The 25,525-nt window shown below is 39.7% G+C and overlaps 2 protein-coding genes across 5 annotated transcripts in view; one reads left to right on the forward strand and one right to left on the reverse strand.

Moving 5' to 3' along the window:
- LOC116598947 (zinc finger protein 215-like) overlaps nucleotides 1-15,427 on the forward strand; it is a 110,123-nt gene extending 94,696 nt beyond the window's left edge. Inside the window, exons 12-14 of the mRNA XM_032358470.1 lie at nucleotides 3,721-3,891; nucleotides 13,678-13,848; nucleotides 15,017-15,427. Of these exons, the coding sequence (XP_032214361.1) occupies nucleotides 3,721-3,891; nucleotides 13,678-13,848; nucleotides 15,017-15,152 (478 nt within the window). The 3' untranslated portion in view covers nucleotides 15,153-15,427. The remainder of the gene's footprint in view (nucleotides 1-3,720; nucleotides 3,892-13,677; nucleotides 13,849-15,016) is intronic.
- On the reverse strand, nucleotides 166-25,112 carry LOC116598950 (60S ribosomal protein L39-like). 4 transcript variants are annotated; one of them, XM_032358478.1, is made up of 3 exons: nucleotides 25,070-25,112; nucleotides 3,701-3,820; nucleotides 166-500 (listed from the first exon to the last, which is right to left on the reverse strand). In XM_032358478.1, exon 3 carries the CDS (start codon nucleotides 446-448, stop codon nucleotides 293-295), a length of 156 nt encoding a protein of 51 aa, XP_032214369.1. In that variant the 5' UTR covers nucleotides 449-500; nucleotides 3,701-3,820; nucleotides 25,070-25,112; the 3' UTR covers nucleotides 166-292. The 4 variants fall into 4 exon arrangements, with proteins under 4 accessions (XP_032214369.1, XP_032214370.1, XP_032214371.1 ...); XM_032358479.1 differs by lacking the exon at nucleotides 25,070-25,112 and adding an exon at nucleotides 4,231-4,244; XM_032358480.1 differs by lacking the exon at nucleotides 3,701-3,820 and having other exon boundaries at nucleotides 25,070-25,111.
- Nucleotides 25,113-25,525: the final 413 nt, after the last annotated feature.

Here is a 25,525-nt window from a genome sequence, read left to right on the forward strand (position 1 = left end):
ATGGGACATTTCTATCACTGCAGAAAATTCTATTGGACAGTGCTATGTGAGATCTGACAAATGAGGAATTCAGTACTTCACAAATCAGAACACAATAGCAGTTCAACTGAAAGGTCTCACATTTATTACTAAACCAACTTAGTGAGGTAAAGGCATAGTAAACATGTCTATTGGCCAGGTAGGAGGGACGTTAACAGAGTGATAGGATAGGAACATGTGGGGGTCGGGGGGGAAGGAACATGGGCCTTCAACATAGCTTCAGTATGTGTGCCATCTCATGAAGTGTGATGCCTTACAGACCCAGCTTGGTTCTTCTCCAGTGACGCCTCTTGGAGTTGTACCTGATTTTATTACCAGTTTTCATCTGAATCCACTGGGGGATGGGACGATTCTGCTTTTGTTTCTTGGCCAGGAATCGCTTGATTCTGAAAGTCTTGTGAGAAGACATGGCGAGGAACAGTCAACCACACACCAGGATGGTAGCAAAAAGGAAGAAAAAGCTGAAATATATTTTAAAAGGGAGAATGTTATGAACATATTCTGTCCCTTGCTTTTTCCCATCTGTTATCCATAATGATAAGATGACAAGGATGATAGTTTCAATAACTGCCATTTATTCTGTCCTTACTCTGTGCTGGGCCCTGTGCTAAATTGGTTTAACCTGTACAAAAATACCTGATGGTGTCAAATTGGCCACCTGAGTTCTAAGTGCCTTACTGGACAGTAGGAAATAGGAGGCTTAGAAAGATTATGTAGCTTGCCTAATGCTCACAAGAAGATGATGGATTCAGGACTAAAGTCTGCCTGTCCAACTCCATATTCTGGGCTTAGAACAGAGATCTATACATATGTATATGAGCACCATTAAAGAGAAATGCAGCATCCCATGGTATGGCTGGATCACAGTATGATTATTTTCTTCATGGCTCTTAGACAATTTTAGACATGGAACTGATGAGCCAAAATTCTTATTTTGTTAGATACGGTTAAATTTTCTCCAGATTATTCATATTTCCTCAGCAGTCTAGAGGCCTACATTTTAAGATCTTCACTGGGTATCTACTTTTTTTTTTTTTAACCAATATTATTTTCTTTAAAGATTCTATGTCTTAGAGCGCACAAGCCAGGGGAAGCGGCAGGTGGAGGGAGGAGAAGCAGACTCTCTGCTCAGCAAGGAGCCTGATGTGGGGATGGCCCCAGGACCATTATTTGAGTGGATGGCAGATGCTTAACTGACTGAGCCACCCAGGAGCCCCTTATCAATATTACTTAGATAATTGAAGATAACTAAAAATAATTTGATGTTGAGTATCTTTTCAGATGTTTTTGGCCTTTATTATTCTAGGAATTATCTCTTCATGGATTTAACTTTCCTCTAGATGTTTTCTGTTATGTATGTTATATAATATGGTTATTAATAAGCACATAGACCTTATAGCCATTATTTTTTATATGTTGCAAATAATTTACCTAGCATGTTACACAATTCCTAACTTCCTTATGGTCATTTTTAGAATACAGAAGTTTAAAATTTTTGTGAAGTCAAAATCCTCCTCATGACCTCTCAGTCTTGTCATAATTGGAAATATCTTTTTTCAAAAAAAAAAAATTGTCACACACTTTATGGTTTAATTTTTGAAATGTTAAATTATTCCTAATTCGTTATAAGGCTTAAACTTATTTCCCCTATGTGAGGTCTGCCTTCCCAAGTTATTTATGGTATAATAGATCTTTTCCCTACTGATTGGAAATGCCACTTTTATTATGTACAAAAATATCTTTCTGTGATTACTCCCATTCTGTTCCAAATGCCTGCTCTTTTGCTCCATGTAGCTATTTCTGCAATTGAGCCCTATATTTGTGCCCAGTGTAAAGAGGCTAACATTTCATTTATAGTAAGAAACATTCTGAAAAACAAGGGCGGAGGGTATTTGATGAGATGAGTGTTGGCAAATAGATATAAGGGACCAGAGCATGAAATCTTCCCAAAGATAAGAACCTCTGGGCAGTAGCAGTGATTCCATCTTCACTCACACTGTCCTTCCTACAGGCTGAGGCGTTGCCACTTCACTTCGCTTAGTGGTGAACATCTCTCATCCGCTCTCCTGTGCAACAGGAGCCTGACACACCTGGATCTGGGGTCAAACTGGCTACAGGATGATGGAGTAAAGCTTCTGTGTGATGCCTTTCAGCATCCAAGCTGTCACCTTCAGGAGCTGGAGTAGGTCTTTTGTGACCTTTCTTTGGGTGCTTTGACTACTGTGAGGGTAGGGGAAATGAGGAAAGAAGGATGAGCTGAGTGTGTGTCAGAAGAATAAACAGCTGATTCCTTCTCTCTCACCCTGCTTGAGACAAGCTGGGGAAGTATGTTCATCAGATTTTTCTTAAACCGTTAATACAGTAATTCAACCTCCCTCAGGGAAGGAGGATCAGAGACAACAGACTGAACAGCCATTTTATATATTTTTTTGGTTGTACCCCAGTGAGTCTACTGTGTGTCCTCTACCTTACATCCATGAGGCAGTAACTGTGCCCTACTAGTTTTTTTTTCAGGTTTATAACTAGGTCAATTTTTAAAAAACAGGAAGGGAATATTTTTTCTTTTTGGAAAGAGTATGTATGCATGAGTGGGGAGGCTGGGACATAGGCAGAGGTAAAGAATCTCAAGCAGACTCCATGCCACAAGCAGAGCCATACATGGGGCTTGATCTCAGGACCCTGAGATGGTAATCTGAGCCAAAATCAAGAGTCGGATGCTTAATGGACTGAGCCACCCAGGTGCCCACTAGGAAGGGAATTTCTAAAAATGTTCAACAAGCCACTCATTAAGCAACTGTTTTTATTACTATGTTCTCTTATTCTGTGGGTGGGTATTTACATGTGTGGTATGTGTATATGTAATTGTTATTACTGTATAGATAGGACTTGGAGGTTTCCTTTTCATAGAATAGTATTTCAGAAATATTTAAGTACTTATATGCTGTTAACTTATTGGACAAAGCCAGTTACAACGTATTCCACGTATTCTTATAAGACAAAAGTCTCAAGGAGCAAGGAGTGGTACAGAGGCTACTGAGTTACCTAAAGCCTTGAAAGATGAAGAGGATTTTGTGGTGTGCAGATACCCATGGCAGAAGGTAGGAAGAGAGCAGGGACCTGAAGATAGGTGTGGCAGATTTGGAAGAAAAAAAAAAAAAGATGGGTATGCTTGATGAGTAGGATGGGGGTGAAATATGGAAACTGAACACTTGAGGGCAGATTCTGCATGCTCTCGAATGCCCTATTGAAAGAAATAACTTCTTTTATGTAGTCTGCTGCTTCTTGGAAAACAGCGCTTTAAGATAGATTCTTGGAATGTATTTTTATTTCAAAAATATATTAGAAACTAAAAGCACAGAGATCCATGGGTTCCTTGGGTAAACTTCTATCTATTTTGTTTGTTTGTTTGTTTTGAGAGAAAAAAGTGTTTATACCCTTGATTTGGAAACTTGGTGTGTATAACTTATTTGTGGGAGAAAGCAGCTTTACCCACTGTTTTGTTTTCAGCTCGTTAAGAAATCCCATGTGTTTCTGCTGGTAACGTTAGACATTCCTCTGTGTGTCCTGGATTGTGGGGAGACAAGGGTCAGGAAAAAGGCTTAGATACCTCAGCTTCTCTCCTAGGAATAATTTAATTAAGCTTCACAACTGACAGTCTCACCTGTTTTGTATTTCTTGCAGATTGTTGGGCTGTGTTCTTACTAGTACGTGTTGTCTGGATCTGGCTTCTGCTATTCTGAACAACACACACCTGCGGAGCCTGGACCTTGGACACAATGACCTGCAGGATGATGGAGTAAAAGTTCTGTCTGAGGCTTTGAGACATCCAAACTGCAATATTGAGAGACTTGGGTAAGTTCAGTTTTCCATAAGAAAATGATACCTATTTGGTGGCCTGCATGGCTAGAAGAAATTTAGTACATGAGAAAGGATGATAAATGGGACAGAAGGTAAGTTACTCTCAGAAATGAGAATCTGAATTTCAAATATGTGGATCACTGTGTATTATGTGCTGTTAGTATTGCAGCCATAATTCACAATTCATTGTGTCCTCCTTAGTGCCCTGGACAGAGTATGTATTAGTATGTATTAAGTAAATGGTACCTGCTTTAAGGTCTTCCATGTTCTATCATCCTTCAGATATTCCATTTCTCTTTGAATTTTCTAATTAAAGTGAAGATTTGGGGGTACCTGGGTAGCTCAGTTGCTTAACAGCCCGACTCTTGATTTCTGCTCAGGTCATGATCTCAGGGTCTTGACACCAAGCCCACATAAGGCTCCACTCAGGGTGTATGCATGAGCCTGCTTAAGATTCTCTCTATCTATCTCGCCTCTTCCCTTCCCTCGCCCTCACTTCCCACCCCAGCTTGTGCTAGATCTCACACGAGCACTCTTTCTCAAAAAAAAAGAATTTGCTCATTGTTTTTAATCTGGAGAAATGCTATCTTTGCTGGTTTGTTTGTTTGTTTTGTTTTTAAGATTTTATTTATCTTAGAGGGAGAGCATGAGCAGGAGAGGGGCAGATGTGAGTGAGAGGGAGAAGTGGGGGAGAATCCCAAGCCGACTCCAGGCATTGAATCTGACACAGGGCTTGAGCTCACAACCCTAATATCATTACCTGAGCTGAAATCAAGAGTTCGATACTTAACTGAGTCACATAGATACTCCACTATTTATGCTCTTAAGAAGCCTGTGGTCTAATAAAACCTTATCCTATGTTTTGAGTACTTTTTATGTTTAATCATATATTGTTTAGATGTTTTTAAAATCTTGAATGGATATTGTCTAGTATATTTTACTTAAATAGTGTGATTTATTGATCTCTGGGTCAAGAATTTTGCTCCATATGTGGGAAACCCAAATATTCTATGTCTCCCTGATTCTTACAAGAAAATGCTACTTTACTTTACCTATGTGTCCATTGACTGCTTATATATTTTTATCTCAACAATGATGATACTATAACTGTTGGGTCTGGAATTTATTTTTATTTTTATTTTTTTTAAAGATTTTATTTATTTATTTGACAGACAGAGACCACAACTAGGCAGAAAGACAGGCAGAAAAAGAGGAGGAAGCAGGCTCCCTGCTGAGCAGAAAGCCTGATGCAGGGCTCCATCCCAGGGTTCTGGGATCATGACCTGAGCTGAAAGCAGAGGCTTTAACCCACTGAGCCACCCAGGTGCCCCTGGGTCTGGAATTTAATTTTATCCTGCTTATAAACCTAGTAAACTAGCCTATCCATATTTCCTGGATACTGGCAGGAAACACAGAATCCCATCAGAGACTGAGGACTTTATTACTCCTTGCATGGCAGCATAAGCACTAGTGTTTCTATGTCCATTTCTTTTGCTACCCAAATCCCACTGGGTGGATGTGGACAGCATGGATGGACACCTGCACATGGTAGTGGGTTGCATCCTAGGAGAGAAACATGGATCTTGGGAGACCCATCATTTTATAGCAGGCACTAAGCAAGCCTGCTCTTTGTCCTGGAGGGAGACATTACTTCATCCTTCAACGCTGCTCACAGCATACACACTCTAGAAATGACCCATATGAAGAGTTGTCAGGGTCTTGCAAAAGACCTGAAATATTCATCTCTCCTTTTTCTGCACAGTATAGTCTTGGTTAACTTTCACATGGATATGCCATTCCACTGGCCACTCTCAATTAATCTGACCAACAGAAGCTGGGGCCAAATCTGATTAATTTGTCTCCTACACAGTTTGATTAGGGCCACTATCATTAGCACTCCAAGCATACAATGAGGTCAAATTGCAGTGTTGATTTCAGCTATACCCTCAGCATCCTGGACTCAGCCAACTGAATGAGACTCAGAGAGGACCAATTGGCCTTGTTATCTATTACAACTCATGAAAGGGGGTTTGGGTTGACCTGCTGATCTTGATATCATTGTAAAGAGGGGGAAAAAATTGGCCCAAACCAGTCCCATCCCCAAAAAAGAGAATTCAGTGGTCCATATCTTCACATAAAACAAACATATAGCTGGAGCAAATAATCCTAAAATTTGTATGGAATCAGAAGAGACCCCGAATCGCTAAGGAAATGTTGAAAAACAAAAATAAAACTGGTGGCATCACGTTACCTGATTTCAAGCTTTACTACAAAGCTGTGATCACCAAGACAGCATGGTACTGGCATCAAAACAGACACATAGACCAGTGGAACAGAGTAGAGAGCCCAGCTATGGACCCTCAACTCTATGATCAATTAATCTTCAACAAAACAGGAAAAAATATACAGTGGAAAAAAGACAGTCTCTTCAATAAATGGTGCTGGGAAAACTGGACAGCTATATGTAGAAGAATGAAATTCAACCATTCTCTTACACCGTACACAAAGATAAAGTCAAAATGGATAAAAGACCTCAACGTGAGACAGGAATCCATCAGACTCCTAGAGGAGAACATAGGCGGTAATCTCTTCGATATCAGCCACAGCAACTTCTTTCAAGATATGTCTCCAAAGGCAAAGGAAACAAAAGCAAAAATAAACTTTTGGGACTTCATCAAAATCAAAAGCTTCTGCACAGCCAAGGAAACAGTCCAGAAAACAAAGAGGCAACCCACAGAATGGGAGAAGATATTTGCAAATGACAGTATAGACAAAAGGTTGATATCCAGGATCTATAATGAACTCCTCAAACTCAACACACACAAAACAGACAATCATATCACAAAATGGGCAGAAGATATGGACAGACACTTCTTCCATGAAGACATACAAATGGCTATCAGACACATGAAAAAATGTTCATCATCACTAGCCCTCAGGGAGATTCAAATTAAAACTACATTGAGATATCACCTTACACCAGTTAGAATGGCCAAAATTAACAAGACAGGAAACAACATGTGTTGGAGGGGATGTGGAGAAAGGGGAACCCTCTTACACTGTTGGTGGGAATGCAAGTTGGTGCAGCCTCTTTGGAGAACAATGTGGAGATTTCTCAAGAAATTAAAAATAGAACTTCCCTATGACCCTGTCATTGCACTACTGGGTATTTACCCCAAAGATACAGATGTAGTGAAAAGAAGGGCCATCTGTACCCCAATGTTTATAGCAGCAATGGCCACGGTTGCCAAACTGTGGAAAGAACCAAGATGCCCTTCAACGGATGAATGGATAAGGAAGATGTGGTCCATATATACTATGGAGTATTATGCCTCCGTCAGAAAGGACGAATACCCAACTTTTGTAGCAAGATGGACGGGACTGGAAGAGATTATGCTGAGTGAAATAAGTCAAGCAGAGAGAGTCAATTATCATATGGTTTACTTATTTGTGGAGTATAACAAATAGCATGGGGGACATGGGGAGTTAGAGAGGAGAAGGGAGTTGGGAGTTGGAAGAGGAGGTGAACCATGAGAGACTATGGACTCTGAAAAACAATCTGAGGGTTTTGAAGTGGCGGGGGGTGGGAGGTTGGGGTACCAGGTGGTGGGTATTATAGAGGGCACGGATTGCATGGAGCACTGGGTGTGGTGCAAAAATAATGAATACTGTTATGCTGAAAATAAAAAATAAATTTAAAAAATATATAACCTGAAGAAACACAGCTCACTCCAGTGTGGAATCTGTTCTTCTGTTGATTTGGGTCACCATTACAGTGGTTTGGTTATGTCAGGTAGGTAGGCAGTGTCACTAAGTAGTTACAGATGCCTTGTTAGCCATACATGGCATAACTCAGAGCTGTACTGGCATCAGGTGAAGCTTGTGAATTTGTACCAGTCAGACTGAAACAAAGTTGTACTGATTATGTTTGTACCCCTGTGATAGGGGTTCAGGTCTGGGGGCTGCCATTGATGACATCAGACAGAGCAGAATAGTTAGGACCTGCCATTCCACTTGAGATTTTCTATTTTCATACCATGTGGACAAACTTGGCTACTTAAGCAGACCACATCATTTTGCCAGGCAGTAGTGTTGGGTCTAGAGAAGGAAAGGTAGTCATTAATTGTTCTTCCTACTCCCTGCACCTTCAGGTTCTGAGATGTTCCTTCCCTGGGTATTGGGGTCACTGCCCTTCCCCACAGTCATGAAATCAGTGTGTCCCATGCCATTGCCTATAACTTGACTTTTTCTCCAGTCATCCCCTATAGATCTGCCCTATGTTCATCTATTTTGTTTCTTAAATTCCACATGAGTGAAACCCTGTGGTATTTGTCTGTCTTTGACTTATTTCCCCTAGCATATTACTCTCTAGCTCCATTCACATTGTTGCAAAGGGTTAAATAATATTCTGTGGGGGAGGGGGATGTGTGTTTATGTATATATGTGTATCACATCTTCATTACCCATTCTTCAGTTGATGGACACTTGGGTTCTTTCCATAATTTCACTATTGTTGATAATGCTGCCATAAACACCAAGGTGCATATATCCCTCTGAATCAGTATTTTTGGTGTCCTTCGAGTAAATACCTAGTAGTCCAATTGATGGATTGTGAGATTAAAAAAAAAAAAAGAGAGAAAAAGGCAAATATAAAACAACCCTTAATGATAGAGAACAAACCAAGGAATGATGGAGGGAGGTGGGCTAGATGGGTGATGGGTATTAGGAAGGCACTTGTGATGAGCACTAGGTGTTGTATGCAAGTGATGAATCACTAAATTCTACACTTGAAACAAATATTACACTGTATGTTAACTGAAATTTAAATAAAAACTTTAAAAAATGGTTATACACAGACAAAAAAATAAAGATCTGCCAAGTTCATATTTTAAACATTTTCACTATGAAATATAAAATACATACAAACAAGCAAATAAAACTGTTTAAAAAAAAAATCATGTGCATAACCTCACCCAAGGTCAATAAACTGAATTCGCCCAGGAAAGTAAATTCCCCTCTCCTCCCTTATAAATTGCTTCTTCCTTCCTCCCCAAGAAGTAAACATTATCCTGATGTTTGTGGCCATCATTTATTTATCCGTACAGGGACTGCAAGTGTATATAGCCCTAAGCAATATATTGTTGAATTTTGCCAGGTTTTGCATTTTATATACAGGGAATCCTACTCTATATTCTTTTGTGGTTTTTTTTTTTTTTTTTGCTCATTGTTATGAGTTTGTCATCCAGTTGTTACATGTAGTTGTAGTTAGTTCATTTTTATCACAGTAAAGTATTCCAGTGAATGACTGTACCACAAACTATGTAATAACCATTCTATTATAGGTGGACTTTTGTATTGTTTTCATTTATTTTTTGACCAGTGCTGTTGATGAGTATTTCAGTAATGAATTCTGAGGCACATATGTATACATTTATCTAGGGTAAATAGGGATAGATTTATTATATAATGGGGAAAAGATCTTTAAATTTACCAGATATTATCAAAAAGACTGTACTAATTTATTCTGCCCCGGTGGTGTGTGATAGTTCCTGTTCTCTGATCTTGCCATTTTGTCTGATTTTATTTTTAAAGTTTAGGTAATTAGGTGTGTGTTTTAGCATCTTTGGTTTCAATATGTGTCTGGTTAGAGGTTTGATACTTTTTCAGAGGCTTAAAAGCCCTTTGTATTTCCTCTTTTGTCAAGTTATTTTTCCATGTGTTTTGTTCATTCTTCTATTTGGTGAGGCATTTTTGGCCTTACTGATTTGTAGGGTTTTTTTTTCCCCTCCAGTATACTCTGGTTATGAGCCCTTGTCACTTACATATGTGACAATAACTTGGACTTTTCTTTCCACGCTGTATGGTGTCTTTTATGGAACTGAAGAACTTAATTGTTAACATCAGATTATTCTTTTATTGTTAGTGCTTTTTGTAATTGTTCAGGACATTTTTCCCGACACTGGGAAATTCTAAATTTGAATTCAGGATTCTGAAGACCTTCTTCTATTTTCTAAATGTAAAAGGCAACTTATGAAGCATTTGAGTTTTTTTTTTAAGATTTTATTTATTTATTTGAAAGAGAGAGATCAGTAGGCAGAGAGGCAGGCAGAGAGAGATGGAGAAGCAGGCCCCTTGCTTGTGGAGCAGAGAGCCCGATGCAGGGCTCGATCCCAGGACCCCGAGATCATGACCTGAGCTGAGGGCAGAGGCCTAACCCACTGAGCCACCCGGGCGCATTTGAGATTTTAAAATATGGTTTGGATTTGAGATTTTAAAATATGGTTGGAGGTCAGTCTGGTTTAATATTTTTTCTATGTGGATACATCTTTTCTGGAAAAATTTAATGACTCTCTGTCTTTCCTCACTGTTTGGCAGGGCCACCTTTGTTATAAATCAGTACATTGGTGCATGGGTCTGTTGCTGGGTTCTCCCTTCGCATTTCCAAACAAAATTTTAAATATTGGCTTACCAAGTTACACACACGTGCACGTGAGCCTCCCCATGTATCCATGCGTACACATAAAGGTGGCATTTTGATTGGAATTGTATTGAATCTATCAATTATGATAGATCCTTATTTACTTAGCTATATCAATAACGCTTAGTAATTTTTCCTGTAGTGGCCCTCTATTTTGCTGTTTAACTTTATTTCTAAGTACTTGTTATATTGCAATAGTATTTGGAGAAGGGTATTTTTTTTTAACGATTTAATTATTTGACAGAGAGCACAAACAGGAGGAGTGGCAGGCAGAGGCAGAGGGAGAAGCAGTCTCCCCACTGAGCAAGAAGCCCTATGCAGGGCTCCATCCCAGGACCCTGTTATTATGACCTGAGGCAAAGGCAGATGCTTAACCCACAGAGCAACCCAGGTGCCCCAGAAATGGGTATTTTTTCATTTTATTTATTCCTTACAGATAGAAACACAGTTGGGTTTTTGTATATTAATTTCACATCCAGTAACTTATCACATCCTGCAGTTAATTATAATTGCTTATTCGTATTTGTTTGGATCTTCTAGGTAGAGTCCTCTCTTTTGAGAATAACAGGGTTTTGGGGTTTTTTTCCCCCTTTTCTATTCTTTTCCTTTTTTCTTCTTACTGCCTTAGTATCTTGTAAGACATGTGATAGACTGTCTGGAGATACTGGGCTTCCCTGTGTTATTTTCAGTGTCAAAAGCAAAATTTGTCAAAATTTCAATGCTTCTCTTTTATTAATTTAAGAAGGTTACTATCTTTAGTTTGCTAAGAATTTTTTATTTTCTTTCTGAATTATGAATACATGTTGAGATTTATGAAATGTGTCAATTGTGGTAAATCACACTGATTTTTATTACATATATTAGATTGGTGGTGGGAGGCTCAAAACCAACTTGGTCATGGTATCTCATATACTTCGTGCACTTCATTTTGTTGATAGACTATTTTAACATCTTTGTTTATAATGGAGATTAAGTTATAATTTTCTTATGCAGTTCCCATCAAGTTTTGGTATCTAGATTACAGTATTTTCAAAAAATGAGTTTGTGAGTAATCCTTCTTTCTTTTTCTGAGGAGGGTTTGTGTAAGATTAGAATTATTTCTTCCTTGAACTTTGTAGAAATTTCTGATGAAGCCATATGATCTGGAGTTTCCTTTGTGTGGCGATTTGACTTGTGATTCAAATTTTAAAATGATCACACATTTCTGTAAGTTTCCTCTTACTGAGTAATTTTTGGTAAAATTATTCCTATTATTTTATCCATGTCAGCTAAATTTTTAAATCTCTTGGCAAGTGTCTGATATTTTATTGTCTGCTCAACTTCTGATCATCTCCAGTGATTTAGACATCTGCTGGTATCTCTTTTCCTGATATTGGCAGTTTCAGCTTTTTCTCATTTTACTTTTCAAAGAGTACAACATTGATTTTCTCTATGTATATATTTTTTCCTTAATTATTTGATCTTATTTCTCCTTTTGATTTTATTTTACCTTTTTAAAAATTTTTTTTACGTATTTACCAGAGAGAGTGCACATGCATGCATGTGCGCCCTAGAGAGCACAAGCAGGGGAAATGGCAGGCAGAGGAAGAAGCAGGCCCTCTGCTGAGCAAGGAACCAGGTGTAGGACTTGATCCTAGGACCCTGGGGCTGTGACCCTAGCCAAAGATGCTTAACCAACTGAGCCACCCAAGCATCCCTATTTTACTGTTCTTAAATTCTTGAGCTCATAAATATTTCCTCCTTTTCCAACACAAGGGTATGACTTTTCCTTTAAATCACTGTATTAACTCCATCCTGTAATTGATATTAAATGTAGCATTTGTTATTTTTGAGTCTAAAATATGTAACTTCCCTCATGATTTTTTTTCTTCAATCCATTGGTTATTTTAAAGTGTATTCCTTAATTTTCAAACATGAAAGGGGTTTCTTGTCATCTTTTTATATTTAATCTCTAGGATTGTGTTCTAAGAACATATTTTGCATGATTACAGTTCTTTAAAATTTGTTACTTGCTTCACAACCCAGTATATAGTCCATTTTTTAGACATGTACCATAACGCACTTAATATGAAGAGTTGTTGGTTGCTGTATTGTATGAGTTAAGATTGCTAATTCTGCTATTTAAATCATCTATATTTTTAGTGATTTTTTATAACTGTAGAGTTGTCTTTCAGTTTGTCATTCTGTTAGTTTTAGTTTTCTATATTTTGAGAACATTATAAGTGACTGCAAATATAGAATGATTGTTTCCTGATGAATTCTTGAAATCTTTTATGTCTCATAGTGCTTTTTACCCTATGGTTTATTTTGAGTGATATTTATCTTACGTCATAAATAGTGGGAGTGTTGCTCTACCACATTAATGTCAGTTCCATCTAGGCAGTAATTTAATTTTTTTTAATACTCTGCACCTATATAGGCACTCAGTTGTTGAATGGCTCAGTAAACATAGGTGAAAATTAAATTTAGTTGGTTAGGGACATCATCATGTGTAAAAGTTTGAATTTAACATACTTCCTCAGTTCATGGTTTATGCAAGGATCCTCCAATGACTACTGGTTGGCTAGTTGGTTAATTTATCTCCTTTAAACTAGTCTCCTTCCCACGTATAGGCAGCTGGTCTACTGCGTTTGAAATATGCCATAGAATTGTGAGTATCTTTGTAAAAGATGTAAGGTTTTTTGGTGTATTCATTTTTATTTGCATAAATGGTGTGGTGAGAGACCTCATTATATACCCTGCTTTTGAAATACTCAATATCATATTTTAAAAGTCCACTTATATATCTATATGTCTTTAAATTTTATTTATTTATTTGACAGAGGGAGAGCAATCACAAGTAGGCAGAGCAGCAGGCACAGAGAGGGGGAAGCAGGCTCCCCGCTGAGCAGAAAGGCTGATGCAGGGCTGATCCCAGGACCCTGAGATCATGACCTGGGCAGAAGTCCACCTGAGCCACTCAGGTGCCCCAGTGTATCTATATTTTTAATGATGATAAAAGATTCAACTGTTTCAGCTTTTCTTAGTCTGCTTCCCTTTTTATTCCCTGGACTATAATTATGAACGTGCAATTTATGATTTAGGAAGGAATATATTCAGTCTATAAATATCTAGTAATAATGAATATTATAAGTATTTAACAGTCTTTGAATCATTTGTCTAATTGTGCCCCCTCCTTTTTTTTTTTTCTTTTTTTCTTTTTTAAGCTTCTGGAGTCGCCCTACACTCCCAGCTCACAGACGTCTTATGTGCTTGCTGTCTGGAGTAAAATTAATTTTATCTTTAGTCTCTCTTCCCTTCAGGTTGGAATATTGTGGTTTGACCTCCCTGTGTTGTCAGGATCTCTCCTCTGTTCTTAGAAGCAACCAAAACCTGATAAAAATAAACCTGAGACAGAATACTTTAGGGCACGAAGGAGTGATGAAGTTATGTGAAGTCTTGAGGTCTCCTGAATGTAAACTGAAAGTTCTAGGGTAAGTCTTCACTGGCTTCTCAGGGCAAAAGTTTCTTATAACCAGGGATTGGGGAAGCTGCTTATTTATTGCAGGCCTAAGGATCAACCTGATCATGGATCCCTAGGTATTTTGGAGGCCCTTACTTGTTTTTCTCCTATGGGACATTCCATTTTGAGACATACTATAGCAAAGTAGTAATAGCTGAGAACTGTAAAGCCAGACTACCTGAGTTTGAAATCTAGCTGGAACTTAATAGATACTTGAACTTATACTAGTTTCCAATCTGTGTTTTGGTTTCCTTATCTATAAAAATGGGTGAAATAATAATATCTACCCATGGTTTATTGTGAGGATCGATCAGCCAAGTCAGTAAGGCAGTAGAGGTGTCCCCCTACTATCTGAAGGTAGAGTGTTCCTATGAAACCTTTCACAAGCCAAAATGGTATAAATCTGATGCAGTTACCATTAATTTATATGGAAAAATTTTTGAGCATTCCTGGACCCAAAAAAATAACCTCTTCTAGGCTTTTCTGATACCTTAGGACATATGCACAAAATAAATTGATATGAAGCACAGATATCCACAGGCACAGTTCAAAGCTATGATGGCTTGGTGCTGAGGTGCACTGTAGGTCCCAGGGAAGGAGATTGGAGGGGCTGCTATTGCTGCTTGGGTTCCTGCTGCCTCCGTAATGGCTTGCTGCAACCCAAATGCCAAATTCTATTTTTGGTTTTTACCTATGTGTGTGTGTGTTTAAAGCAAACATCTTTTAACTTCCTTCAGTTATCAAAAACAGGTGCTAATGTAGCTCTCTCATAAAGGTGATGTGGTATAGCCACGACCTTTGCAAAAGCAGAGGTATGGTATCTATATTGAGAACTGTGCATATCACACCTAACAGTGTTATATGTTAGCTATTGTCCTCATTAGTAGTACTGTTTTGCTTGAGTAGAAAAAAGCTCTTGGGAGGATTCTCTTAAATTTTAACCTATTTCTATTTCTGCTCTATAGTCCATTTTCATTCGCCTGCAATGTTCCCTTGGTATATCACTCACACTTTCCTTGCCCCATTCCCCATGTTTGTCTCTACATCAACAGTCTTTCTCTGAAAAAAAAATTCTTCAGAGAAATTACAGGACTGTGGGAAAACTGAGTACAAGAAGAGATATTCCCTTGTTTTCTCAGGGTGTGCAAAGAGGCGTTTGATGAGGAAGCCTGGAAACTTCTGGAAGCTGTGCAAGTTAGCAACCCACACCTTATCATTAAGCATGACTATACTGATCACAATGACGAAGATGGTTCCTGGTGGCGCTGTACCTGATTTAAAGAACCTAATGTTCTTTTAAAAAGTGAAATAAAGGCCTCAGAGTGACAAGGTTTGGGGGTTCTTAGCTTTAGATGCTTTGTGCCCAGTTGGTGTTTGATGTCTGTTAGATGTAGGTGAGTCATTTCTCTGTAAAGTATCTGTTCTACTTCACATGGGGTTTGAGAGGCTAAAATAAAATGAAAAACATAAGCTCTGTGAAATGTATAACATGTTTTTAATTGAATGTAGAGCTTAAGAATTCAGATGTGAGAAGCCTAGAAATGAGACTGGAGCACCAGGCCAGGGTAGATTATGTCAGAGCATCTGATTTCCTCTCTCTCCCTTGCCCAGATGGCTTCCTTCAGAGCCTCACCATCTCTGGCATGTTTTACTGGCAAGTTTTGTGTTCCTGGAACCACTGGGTCTAAATCACTTGGGTGTTTCTTAGAATCCAGATTCTTGGGCCCCACATCAGACTTACTGAATCAAAATACCTGGATGAAGGTCCTAGGAACTGGCATTTTAAATTATTTCCCAGGCAGCTTTTAGGTACATTACTATTTGAGAATGGCTGGTTTCTCAATTGAAATGGGAGTCTACTTCCTCAGTGAACATTATCTGTAGCCTGTTGTGAAGATATAAGTAGATATAGGATTATTGGGATTAGACCTATTCCTCCATTTCACATTTGACAATCCCAAATGTGAAATCTGACACAGTAACATTTTCTGTGAAAGACTGTTTAAACCTTTTCAGAGCATCACCGAGGAAGGTGATTTTACTATTTTCTCTTATAAGGCTATAAAACTTTAATAGTAGAAGATAGCACTGCAAGGAAATTCACAGTCATATTATTTATGAATATATATGCATAAATATGAATATTTGAAAATTCCAAAATTGAATTTAAATATATCATGAATTAGGGGGGCCTTCCTGGCTCAGCTGATACAGCATGTCACTCTTGATCTCCAGGTTGTGAGTCTGAACCCCATGTTGGGTGTAGAGATAACTTAAATATAACATTTTAAATATATACTGTAAATATAATATGACTTACAACAGAAGTACAAAAAGACAAATATTAGGAATGTTGTAATTTATGTTATTGATTGATGGAGGAAGGCTAAATAATCACTTCAGCATATGTTGATAAGGTATTTAACAAAACTGTTTTTTGGTCAGGTACTTATTTCAAAACATAAGGAATTTTTACCTTGTACTATTAACAGTATACTAGAACCACAGTCATCTAAATTTTGGAAACACACCTGGTGTCACTGCTATCAGATAATCCATGGGCCAGGATTGGGGAGTGAAGGCAGATGGGGCTGGGGCCAACCTTGTGCAAGTGCAAGGTCAGACACTGTCCTTAAAGTATTTATATAGTCATTTATGGATATTTTGCATTAATGTTGACTTAAAAGATATTCCACTAAAATGTTTATCGTGATTCTTGAGTCTTTCCCTATCTCCTTAAAGTTGTGCATCCCCCAAGTTACCCCCCTCATCCTAAATCCAGCCCTGGAGAATAGAGTTTGCAATTTCAAATAGTGTAGTTACAGGGTCAAAAAGGATAGTCAAAGATTGAAATAGGGTGATCAAAATAAACTTTGGCTTTGTTGGATTTTTTTTTTTATTCTTTACATTTTCTTTTTTAAGTAAGTTTATTTCATAAATTCTTATTTGTTATTATTTGAATTTATTCTCACAGTATGCTAACTCCTTAAGTTAGATTACTGATTTCTAGCCTTTTTATTATAAGTATTAAAGTATAAATTTCCCTTTATTTATATTTTAGCTGAATTCCTATGCTTGAATACGGAGTTATTTTCAGTAGCCTTCATGTCCAAATGTTTTCTTACAGTGGGATTTTTTTTCTGTGATCCATATGTCAAATAGAAGTATTTGTAATTTCCAAACTTTAAGGGTTTTTAAAGTTATCTTTGTTGGGGTGCCTGGGTGGCTCATTTAAGTGTCTGCTTTCTGCTTGGGTCATGATCCTGGGGTCCTGGGGTTCTGGGATCTAGCCCTGCATCACAGTGGTTTCCCAGATCAGCAGGAGGCCTGCTTCTCCTTCCCCTCCCCCTTTGGGATTATCTTTTAATCATACGGAACATTTGCACTGCTAGCTCACAAGAATTATTTACATTGCTATCAGTTTTCTACAAAATAATCTCTATACCCTTCGTTGTGAATCTCCTGATCAAATACCAAATCAAGAATCAACTGTTAAATTTTTTAATATGCCTCAGTTTATCTTTTTAAGAGCTTATTTGAGGGGGAAATTAATTTGAACTATGTAGCATCAAACAAAGTGGCTGGAAGGGCTCCACCCAAAAACAGGAGAAAGTCTTTAATAAAGATGTGAAAGCAAAAATATTATTTGAATGGCAATAACTTCAGCATTATAAGCTTTCTTGGAAAAGGCCAGTTGGCTATTTGTGATTGGTTGTCCTTAGGTTTCAATTCAACCTTGAGACACTTACAGATTTATGTTTTGATTTGCTTGGATATTGTCATGAGCATGTTATGAAGGCGCACACAGGAGTCTTTCCACAGTCTTAAAGTTAACATAATTATAAAGCACGTTCAGGATTCCAAACTCAGTGACATTTCACCATGTGATTAACGGGCCTCCTATAAGGCACACAAAGTAATGCACAAGACAAGTCCTATGACAAACTAAACAGGACAGGGGGTAGGAAGTTAACAAACCAAATGTGAAATCATCACATTGTTAAGTCCTTGGCCCCATGTAAGTGGGCTCTCAGGACTCAGTGCTTATGTTCAAAGGTGAAGGATCCCTGTTCTTTGCAAAGATCAATCAGGCAGAGCCTTCTGTAGTCGCTGCCTTTGAGAAGTAATCAGGCATAAAGCAGTCATTGCTTGGAGAGTCTTAACAGTTTGCTGCAAAAATCCCACTTTGTTAAAGGATTAACAAAGACAGTCTTGGGCCCCCACTTTTCTGTGGGTTATAAGTTGAGTGTGTCATCAGCCGGTGCTGATGTTTCTGTGGGTTGTAAGTTGAGTGTGTCATCAACTGGTGGTGGTCTTGGTGGTATCTGGTCCCTGCTGAAATGCCCTAGGTGCTTGTGTCACTGCTTAACACAAACCACTGCTCAATATGAGTGATGGCATCTTGCTCGCTATAGTAGGCTGCTATGATATCAGAAGCATTATGATTTTCATACTTGAGTTACCTTTAACATGGAGGCTAAAAGATATTTATGTCTCACTATCACCTCTGAATCTTGGTCTAGGAGCTAATGAACTTTAGGGAGGGAGGTGTAGAAAAAGGACAACAGTCTTCACCCAACCATACTACTGTTGTTTATAATATATTTCAGTCTTCAAGCTTCCTGTCTCACAGCTCTAGAAATTTCCTAAGAAAACCTTTGGAATTTTCTAAGCGGGAAGATCAATGGGCTTATCTTTTGTCATACTATTTGGTCTTCTGTTCTCAGTTCCTGAAATTGCCTCAGAGCTATAAAAATGAAATGGGTGTCTTGTGAGCCTCTTCCAATGACAAGTTTATGTTAATGAGGTGACCTTTCGAAATCCCCTGAGGATGAGGGCCAGGCTGCCTGGGGAGCCAACCTTGATTTGAAGGTTAGAATTTTCAGTCACAGCACCTGATGGGGGTGGTGCTGGTGGAGTGGGGGGGCCTGTTGTAGGTTGAATCCCCCCCAATAGCCAGTGATTTAATCAATCATGCCTATGTAACGGAGCCTCCATAAAAACCCAAGAGTGTTTGTAGAACTTCCAGGATGGTGAACCAGCACATTTGAACCCGCTAGTCCCCAAACTCCATGGGACAGAAGCTCCTGCTTTTAGGGACCTTGCCCTAGATATCTCTTCATCTGGCTATTCATATACTTCTGTTGTATTGTAATAATCCAGTAATAGTGATGTCAAGAACAAAGGTAGAAAAATTAAACTTCCTTACAACTTACAGCCCATTGACAAGTAATTGGTACAGGCAGAGTGATCTTCCTCATTGCTTAGCTGCCTCAATGTTAATACTTTGTTAGAGGCAAAAGGCAACCATAGCTTGACGCTTGACATTAGCTTGACCTCCAGGATCCCATAAAAATCCCTTTGGAAACTTCCTTTATCTCTACCTTGTCCCCTCACTCCCAAGATATGTTAGCAGTCATCCTTCAAGCATATGGCCCACTGATAAACTTCTGAAGGGTCTCATGATTAGTTTTACTAAATAGTAATAAATGACCTTTTCCTAACAACAGCTAGCCCTCCAAGGTCCCAGAAACCTTGTTATCACCAATCACTTCCTTACTTGAAAGTATATAATCAGCCATTCCTCACAACCCATTGCTGCTCTTTCTGCCCACCGTTCCTGTCTTTGGGATTTAATAAAAACACCCTTTTTGCACCAAAGATGTGTCAAGAATTCTTTCTTGACTCTTCAGTCCCGAACCCCAGCATTTCATATCCATAAGTATATTGATTTCCTGAGTCTGTGAACCACTCTAGCAAGTTAATCGAACCCAAGGAGGGGGTGTTACCAAATAGTATTTGATGTTACCAAACTATCACAGGCACTAACCCAGAAAAGGAATGAGTGAGACTCGGCCTGCTGCTACACCCAGCTGGTCCCTTACAGAGAATCTCAAGCCGGCTGCACACATTGAAAGTATGGTTCCTGGCTGGGTTTGCCAACTCTGTTGCTGAACAAACTCTGATAAACTTGTCCTAAGATAAGTCAGTAACTCAAGAAACAAGGGTTAAGAAGAGAAAGGGAGAAATTTATTTTGGGTGGCAGCACCTGAGGGAGGTGACAGGCTCAAGCCGTAACAACTACCTCTCCAACAGTAAGATAGACACCTAGAGTTTTGCAGACACTTTTGGGGTTGGGGCGTACCTGAAAGAGAGCAAGCAGGCAGAGAGCACATGATCAGGGGTGGGGGTCAGTATATGTTCAGCCCATGATCTTGGGCAGTGAAGGGGATGTGTGGCATGTGATCCTCTAGGCATGCTATTACTATCAGGGGTTTTCTGATCTGGCCATTGGAATGTTCCAGTTATTGTCAGTACCTCAGAAAGTGCAATAAGAAATAATTGTTGGGGTCTATAGTTGAGGAAGAGGGGTCGCTAACAGACTAATTTATGTTCGAAGTGTAGATTAACAACCTGGACTTCAAATTGGCATCTGATATGGGGGCAGTCTTGTGGGACTCAGCTCTTATTAACCTGTGGAATGTGATGCTATTTCTAGGTAGGTAGTGTCCGAATTGAGTGAATTTATAGGATATTCAGTCAATGTCTCAGGAGAATTAATAAGTGGCGTGGGAAAAACACATGGTACCTTAACATGGTCAATATACTTTTTTTTTCCTTTATATTTTATTTATTTGATAGAGATGGCAAGAGAGGGAACACAAGCAGAGGGAGTGGGAGAGGGAGAAGCAGGCTTCCCGCTGAGCAGGGAGCCTGATGCAGGGCTTGATCCCAGAACCCTTTCCGGGATCATGACCTGAGCCGAAGACAGATGCTTAATGACTAAGCCACCCAGACACCCCAGTATACTTCTTTAGGAGTGAAAGAAAGGGAAAACTAGATTGAAAAGATATGTTCTTTCCAGGCTAATTAGTATATGTCATTTCCTGTCTAGTCTCTCGGCTTCTCCCTTATTGCATTCTACTCTATCTTCTACACCAAAGTAGCTTTCTTTAAAAACAAAACAGAAAACTATTTTCAAGTCTCTTTTCCCTCTCCTTCCACCTCTACTGCTTTACATTCAGTTTCAGCTCTTGACCCCAAATAGTGTAAACCATTGACAGTGTTATTTCAAACAGAATACTGTGTTCAGCTTATTATTTTGTCCCCACTGCCTTTTGCACATATCATTCCCACTAATATTTTTGTCTTCACTCCTTCATTTTTTAAATCATAGGTCCTTTACCAGAAGATAAGTTCTAAGAATAGATTAAAAGGAGGAAACTAGCCGGTTCCATTATACCAATAGAAGGAAGAAAGTCTATGAACTCATATATTGTCAATATTTTTGTCTTTCAGATGTAATTGTTTAATTAAACAGCCCTCTTTCCTATTTGTCTTCACCGCAGAATCTTCGATAGCTAGGACAGTGCCTGCCCTATCAGAAGTGCCCAATAAGTATTTGTTGAATAAATGAAAGGGTATGTGAATCATGTGAGGGCTGGATCAAATTATCCTTATTGAAAAGGCAGCATAATTTGGGCACTTGGGTGGCTCAGTCAGTTAAATGTCTGATTCTTGGTTTTGGCTCAAGTCATGATTTCAGGGGTCCTAGAATTGAGCCCTGCACTGGGTTCTCAGCTTGAAGATTCCTTCTCTCTGCCTCTCCCTGCCACTCACACACTCATGCACTCTCTCCAAAATAAATTTTTTTTAAAAGATTTTATGTATTTATTTGACAGAGAGAGATCACAAGTAAGCAGAGAGGCAGGCAGAGAGAGAGGAAGGGAAGCAGGCTCCCTGCCAAGCAGAGAGCCCGATGCAGGACTCGATCCCAGGACCCTGAGATCATGACCTGAGCCGAAGGCAGTGGCGTAACCCACTGAGCCACCCAGGCGCCCTCCAAAATAAATTTTTAACAATAACAAAAAACAGTGTTTTTGTTCCACTTTCCAATATGTCACTCTCCCTTCTCACCAAACAACAAAGCGATTTCTTCTCAATTCCCTGAATGTCGCAAGTTTTTCACCACCAGTCCTTTGCACTGGTGATCTGCTCTGTCCCCTCGGCTCTTCCACAGGACTGACTCAACGATCTTTGCACTGCAGTTTAAATATCCCTTGTCAAGGATTTGGTTAAGTACTGTTATCTGAAATATCACTGCCTGCCCCCTTTTACTAACAGGGCATAGGTGTTTTTTTTTCCTACAGCTTCTCAAAGATTTTCTTATTGTCTGTTTTCATTAACACAGTGTAAGTTCAGCAAGAGCAGGAACTATGGCTCTTTCCTTAACTGTTGTATTTCCAGCCCACAGCACAGTGTCACCCAGTGTGGGCTCTGAACGAACAAACGAATGAATGAATGAAAGCAAAAATATCCCACTACTCCTGAAGGCAGCTGTATTACTTGCCAACTTACTAGCAACTCAGTGAAATTGTGACTCCCACAGTTTGGGAATGCCCAGCTTTTTGGAAACTCCTGGATTTGCAGCCTCTGCATCCCTCTGTAGCCCCTGAATTCCAACTCTGGTGGGGAGGAGGGCACTTATTTCCAGTTGGCTTTTGTGAATCACTAAGTGCAGTGAATCTGCCCTCAGGTCCTGGGACAAAGCCTGGAAGGCCCAGGAGATTCCTGTGGAGTGTCTGCTGTTGTGGTGGAGAGCGGAGAAGGTGAGCTCAGCAGGGTAGGGAAGGCAGAGCAGAGTGCACAGATGAGACAGGGGCCTGGTACTGTTGGAGGGCATAGCTTTTGGTGGTTCAGGACACGGGGGCCGTCCTGATCAGGCTTGCAGGGAGCAGGACTTGCAGCCTGTGTAGTCCACTCCTGGAGCTTGTGTCGCTGAGATAGACACCCTCAGAACCTGGCTTGGGGTGCGCAGTTCACAGCATGGATGTTCTTGGAAAGGAAGGACCCCAACCTTGGCCTCCAAAGACAAAGAAAACAGGACCCTGGACAGCGCTTAGAATCCACAAAGGCAGAGCTTGCGTTACTTTGGATCTTTTCCACTGGGGCAATTTTGCCACTCATAATAAAGCTGAGATCCCAATCTGTGGGGCCACTATCCTAAAGTTAGGCAGAAATGGATTTCCCAAAAATGGATACCTGTTATTCACCAAAATAATATAAGTTTCTTTGAAACAAGAGGAACATTAAAAAAAACCAGTCTTTTGGTCATATTATTTGAATAAATCAGGGGATACTAATAGATATGAAAAGTACAAAGGTGGTAGCCAGGGGCTGGAGGGAATGTGGAGTTAATGGGTACAGTCTCAGTTTTGCTAGATGAAAATAATTCTAAGATTGGTTTCACAATCTGAATATACTCAATGCTACTGTAAAGAGAAACTCTTTTTTTTTTAAGGTTTTTATTTATTTCTTGGGCAGACAGAGATCACAAGTAGGCAGACACCCAGAGGGGCGGGGGGGGGGGAGCAGGCTCCCCACTAAGCAGAGAGCCCCATGTGGGGCTTGACCCCAGGACCCTGGGATCATGACCTGAGCCAAAGGCAGAGGCTTTAACCCACTGAGCCACTGGGCACCCCAAGAGAAACTCTTATTTTCATTTACTTCAAATGCAATATTCTGAATACTACACTACTTCTGACACTTCTGGTCACCACATGGGTACGCATCCAGCAATTCTCCAACACCAGCTGGGTGTCCTACAATTCAACTCAGTTCTGACACTATCCACCTGGAGAGAGCCTCAGATCCCACAGGTTGAAAGCTCAGTCCTGTACCACTACCCCCCACCCCACCAGATTGTGCTTCTGATCCACCAGCTATGAAACGGAGGTTCCCCAGACCCTCTTTTCAGGTTTGATTAACATGTTAGAATGGCTCACAAAACTGAGGAAAACATTTTACATATTAGAGTACCAGTTTGTTACAAAATGATGTAACTCAGAAACAACCAGATGGAAGACATGCTGAGGGCAAGGAATGCGGAAAGTGGGCAGAGCTTACATGCTCTTCCTGAGTAAGATTGCCACTCTCCCTAGCACCCCTCATTCACCAGCCTGGAGGCTCTCCAAACCCAGGATTTTTGTGGAGGCTTCATTATATATGTGTGATTGATTAAATCACTGGCCTTGGTGATTGAACTCAATCTCCAATCTCTATCCTCTCCAGAGAGGTGGGGGTGGGTGGGGCTGGAAGTTCCAACCCTCTAAGCAAGAGGTTGGTTCCCTTGGCAACCAGCTACCATCCTCGGGAGCTTTCCAAAAGTTGCACATAAACTTAGGTGGGGTTGTATGGGGAGGACACTCCTTTCACCGTTGAGGTCCTGGAGCTATTTCAGGAATCCATGACAAAAGACCAAATTTTAAAAGATGCTCCCATTGTTCTTACTCTCCTGGAAATGCCAAGGATTTTAAGAGCTATGAAAGAGAAATCTTGGACCAACACCAAAATATAGAATAAACCACAATATCACAACTACTCAACTATATACCTAAAAATGTTAAAAGTGGCAAATTTTATGTGTTTTTACCACAACATTAAAAATTACCAAGGGGAAAAAAAAAGTGGTGCCCAAGCTGCAGAGTGACTGGGAAGCTCCCTCCTCACTGTCAAGGAGCTTGTGGCATAGTATAGAGCCACAGGATCACTCCATGTGTCTGGATGGCTGGCCCAGAAGTCAGTCCCTGGAGATACTGGAAACAGATTCAGGGTCCTATTCCACAGGCATTGGTGCTGCTTCTAGAGCTAGTCCCCCGACCTTCCCATTAGGAAGGATGGGGATCTCATTCAGTTGACTCTCCTTTCTACCCGGAGAAAATGGGGACGCTCATGGCAGTTCCTTTCTGTTCTCCAACTCTTCCTTTGCAGAGATTATTATTGTTACTAGAGAAGAGTGATTTTCTTTTCCTAGAAATTTCATCTTCATTCCCTGATAGTAGATAGATTTCTTTCTTTTTTTTTTTTTTTTGTTCATCTTAAAGCTTCTCTACCTACTAAATCCCATACTGCAGCCTGTGCGATACTCCATAAGGAATGCCTCTGCACCCCCTTGCCTGGCTCTCCTTACTTTGATGTACCCATCCCTGTCCAGCAGTATTCACATCTTCATTAATTATTAAGATCTGCTATAGTTTGCTGCCAGTAGGTTGTAAAGGAGTGAAAAATAGTATTAGCATTCTTTTTCATTGACACCTGGGGGACAGCTATAAACATAAAATACTCAACCATTACCATTTTGCAATTTCAAATAAAATAATTATTACTTTAAAATATTTCAAAATGAGGGGTACCTGGGTAGCTCAGTCTGTTGAGCATCCAACTCTTGATCTCAGCTTAGGTCTTGATCTCAGGGTTATGCTCCACAGTGGGCGTGGAACCTACTTAAAAAAAAAAAAAATCAAAATAAGTAGCCCAGACCATGAGTGTCAGAACTTAAAACAACCATGTATGTTAGACCTCTTCATTGTAATTTAGCAGGGCAGAAATTCAGGTGGCCTGGGGATCCCACGTGCAACCAGCAGTTTTGTTGCGACTGAGCCCTTAAGCTATGGGGTTTGTGGTAACTCTGGGCAATTAGTGTCAGAAGTAAGTTAAGTCGTAGGATATACCATTGGTGTGAAAGAATTGAGAACTCTTGTTAGAAAATGACACACTATCTCCCCTTGATTACTATAATAGCCTCCTAGCCAACTACAAATTTAGGAATTCCCACAACCCCCTCAGTTTCCATAATTCAGTAGAAAGAC

Source organism: Mustela erminea, chromosome 9, assembly GCF_009829155.1.
Source record: "Mustela erminea isolate mMusErm1 chromosome 9, mMusErm1.Pri, whole genome shotgun sequence".
In the NCBI taxonomy this organism is placed as follows: Eukaryota; Metazoa; Chordata; class Mammalia; order Carnivora; family Mustelidae; genus Mustela; species Mustela erminea.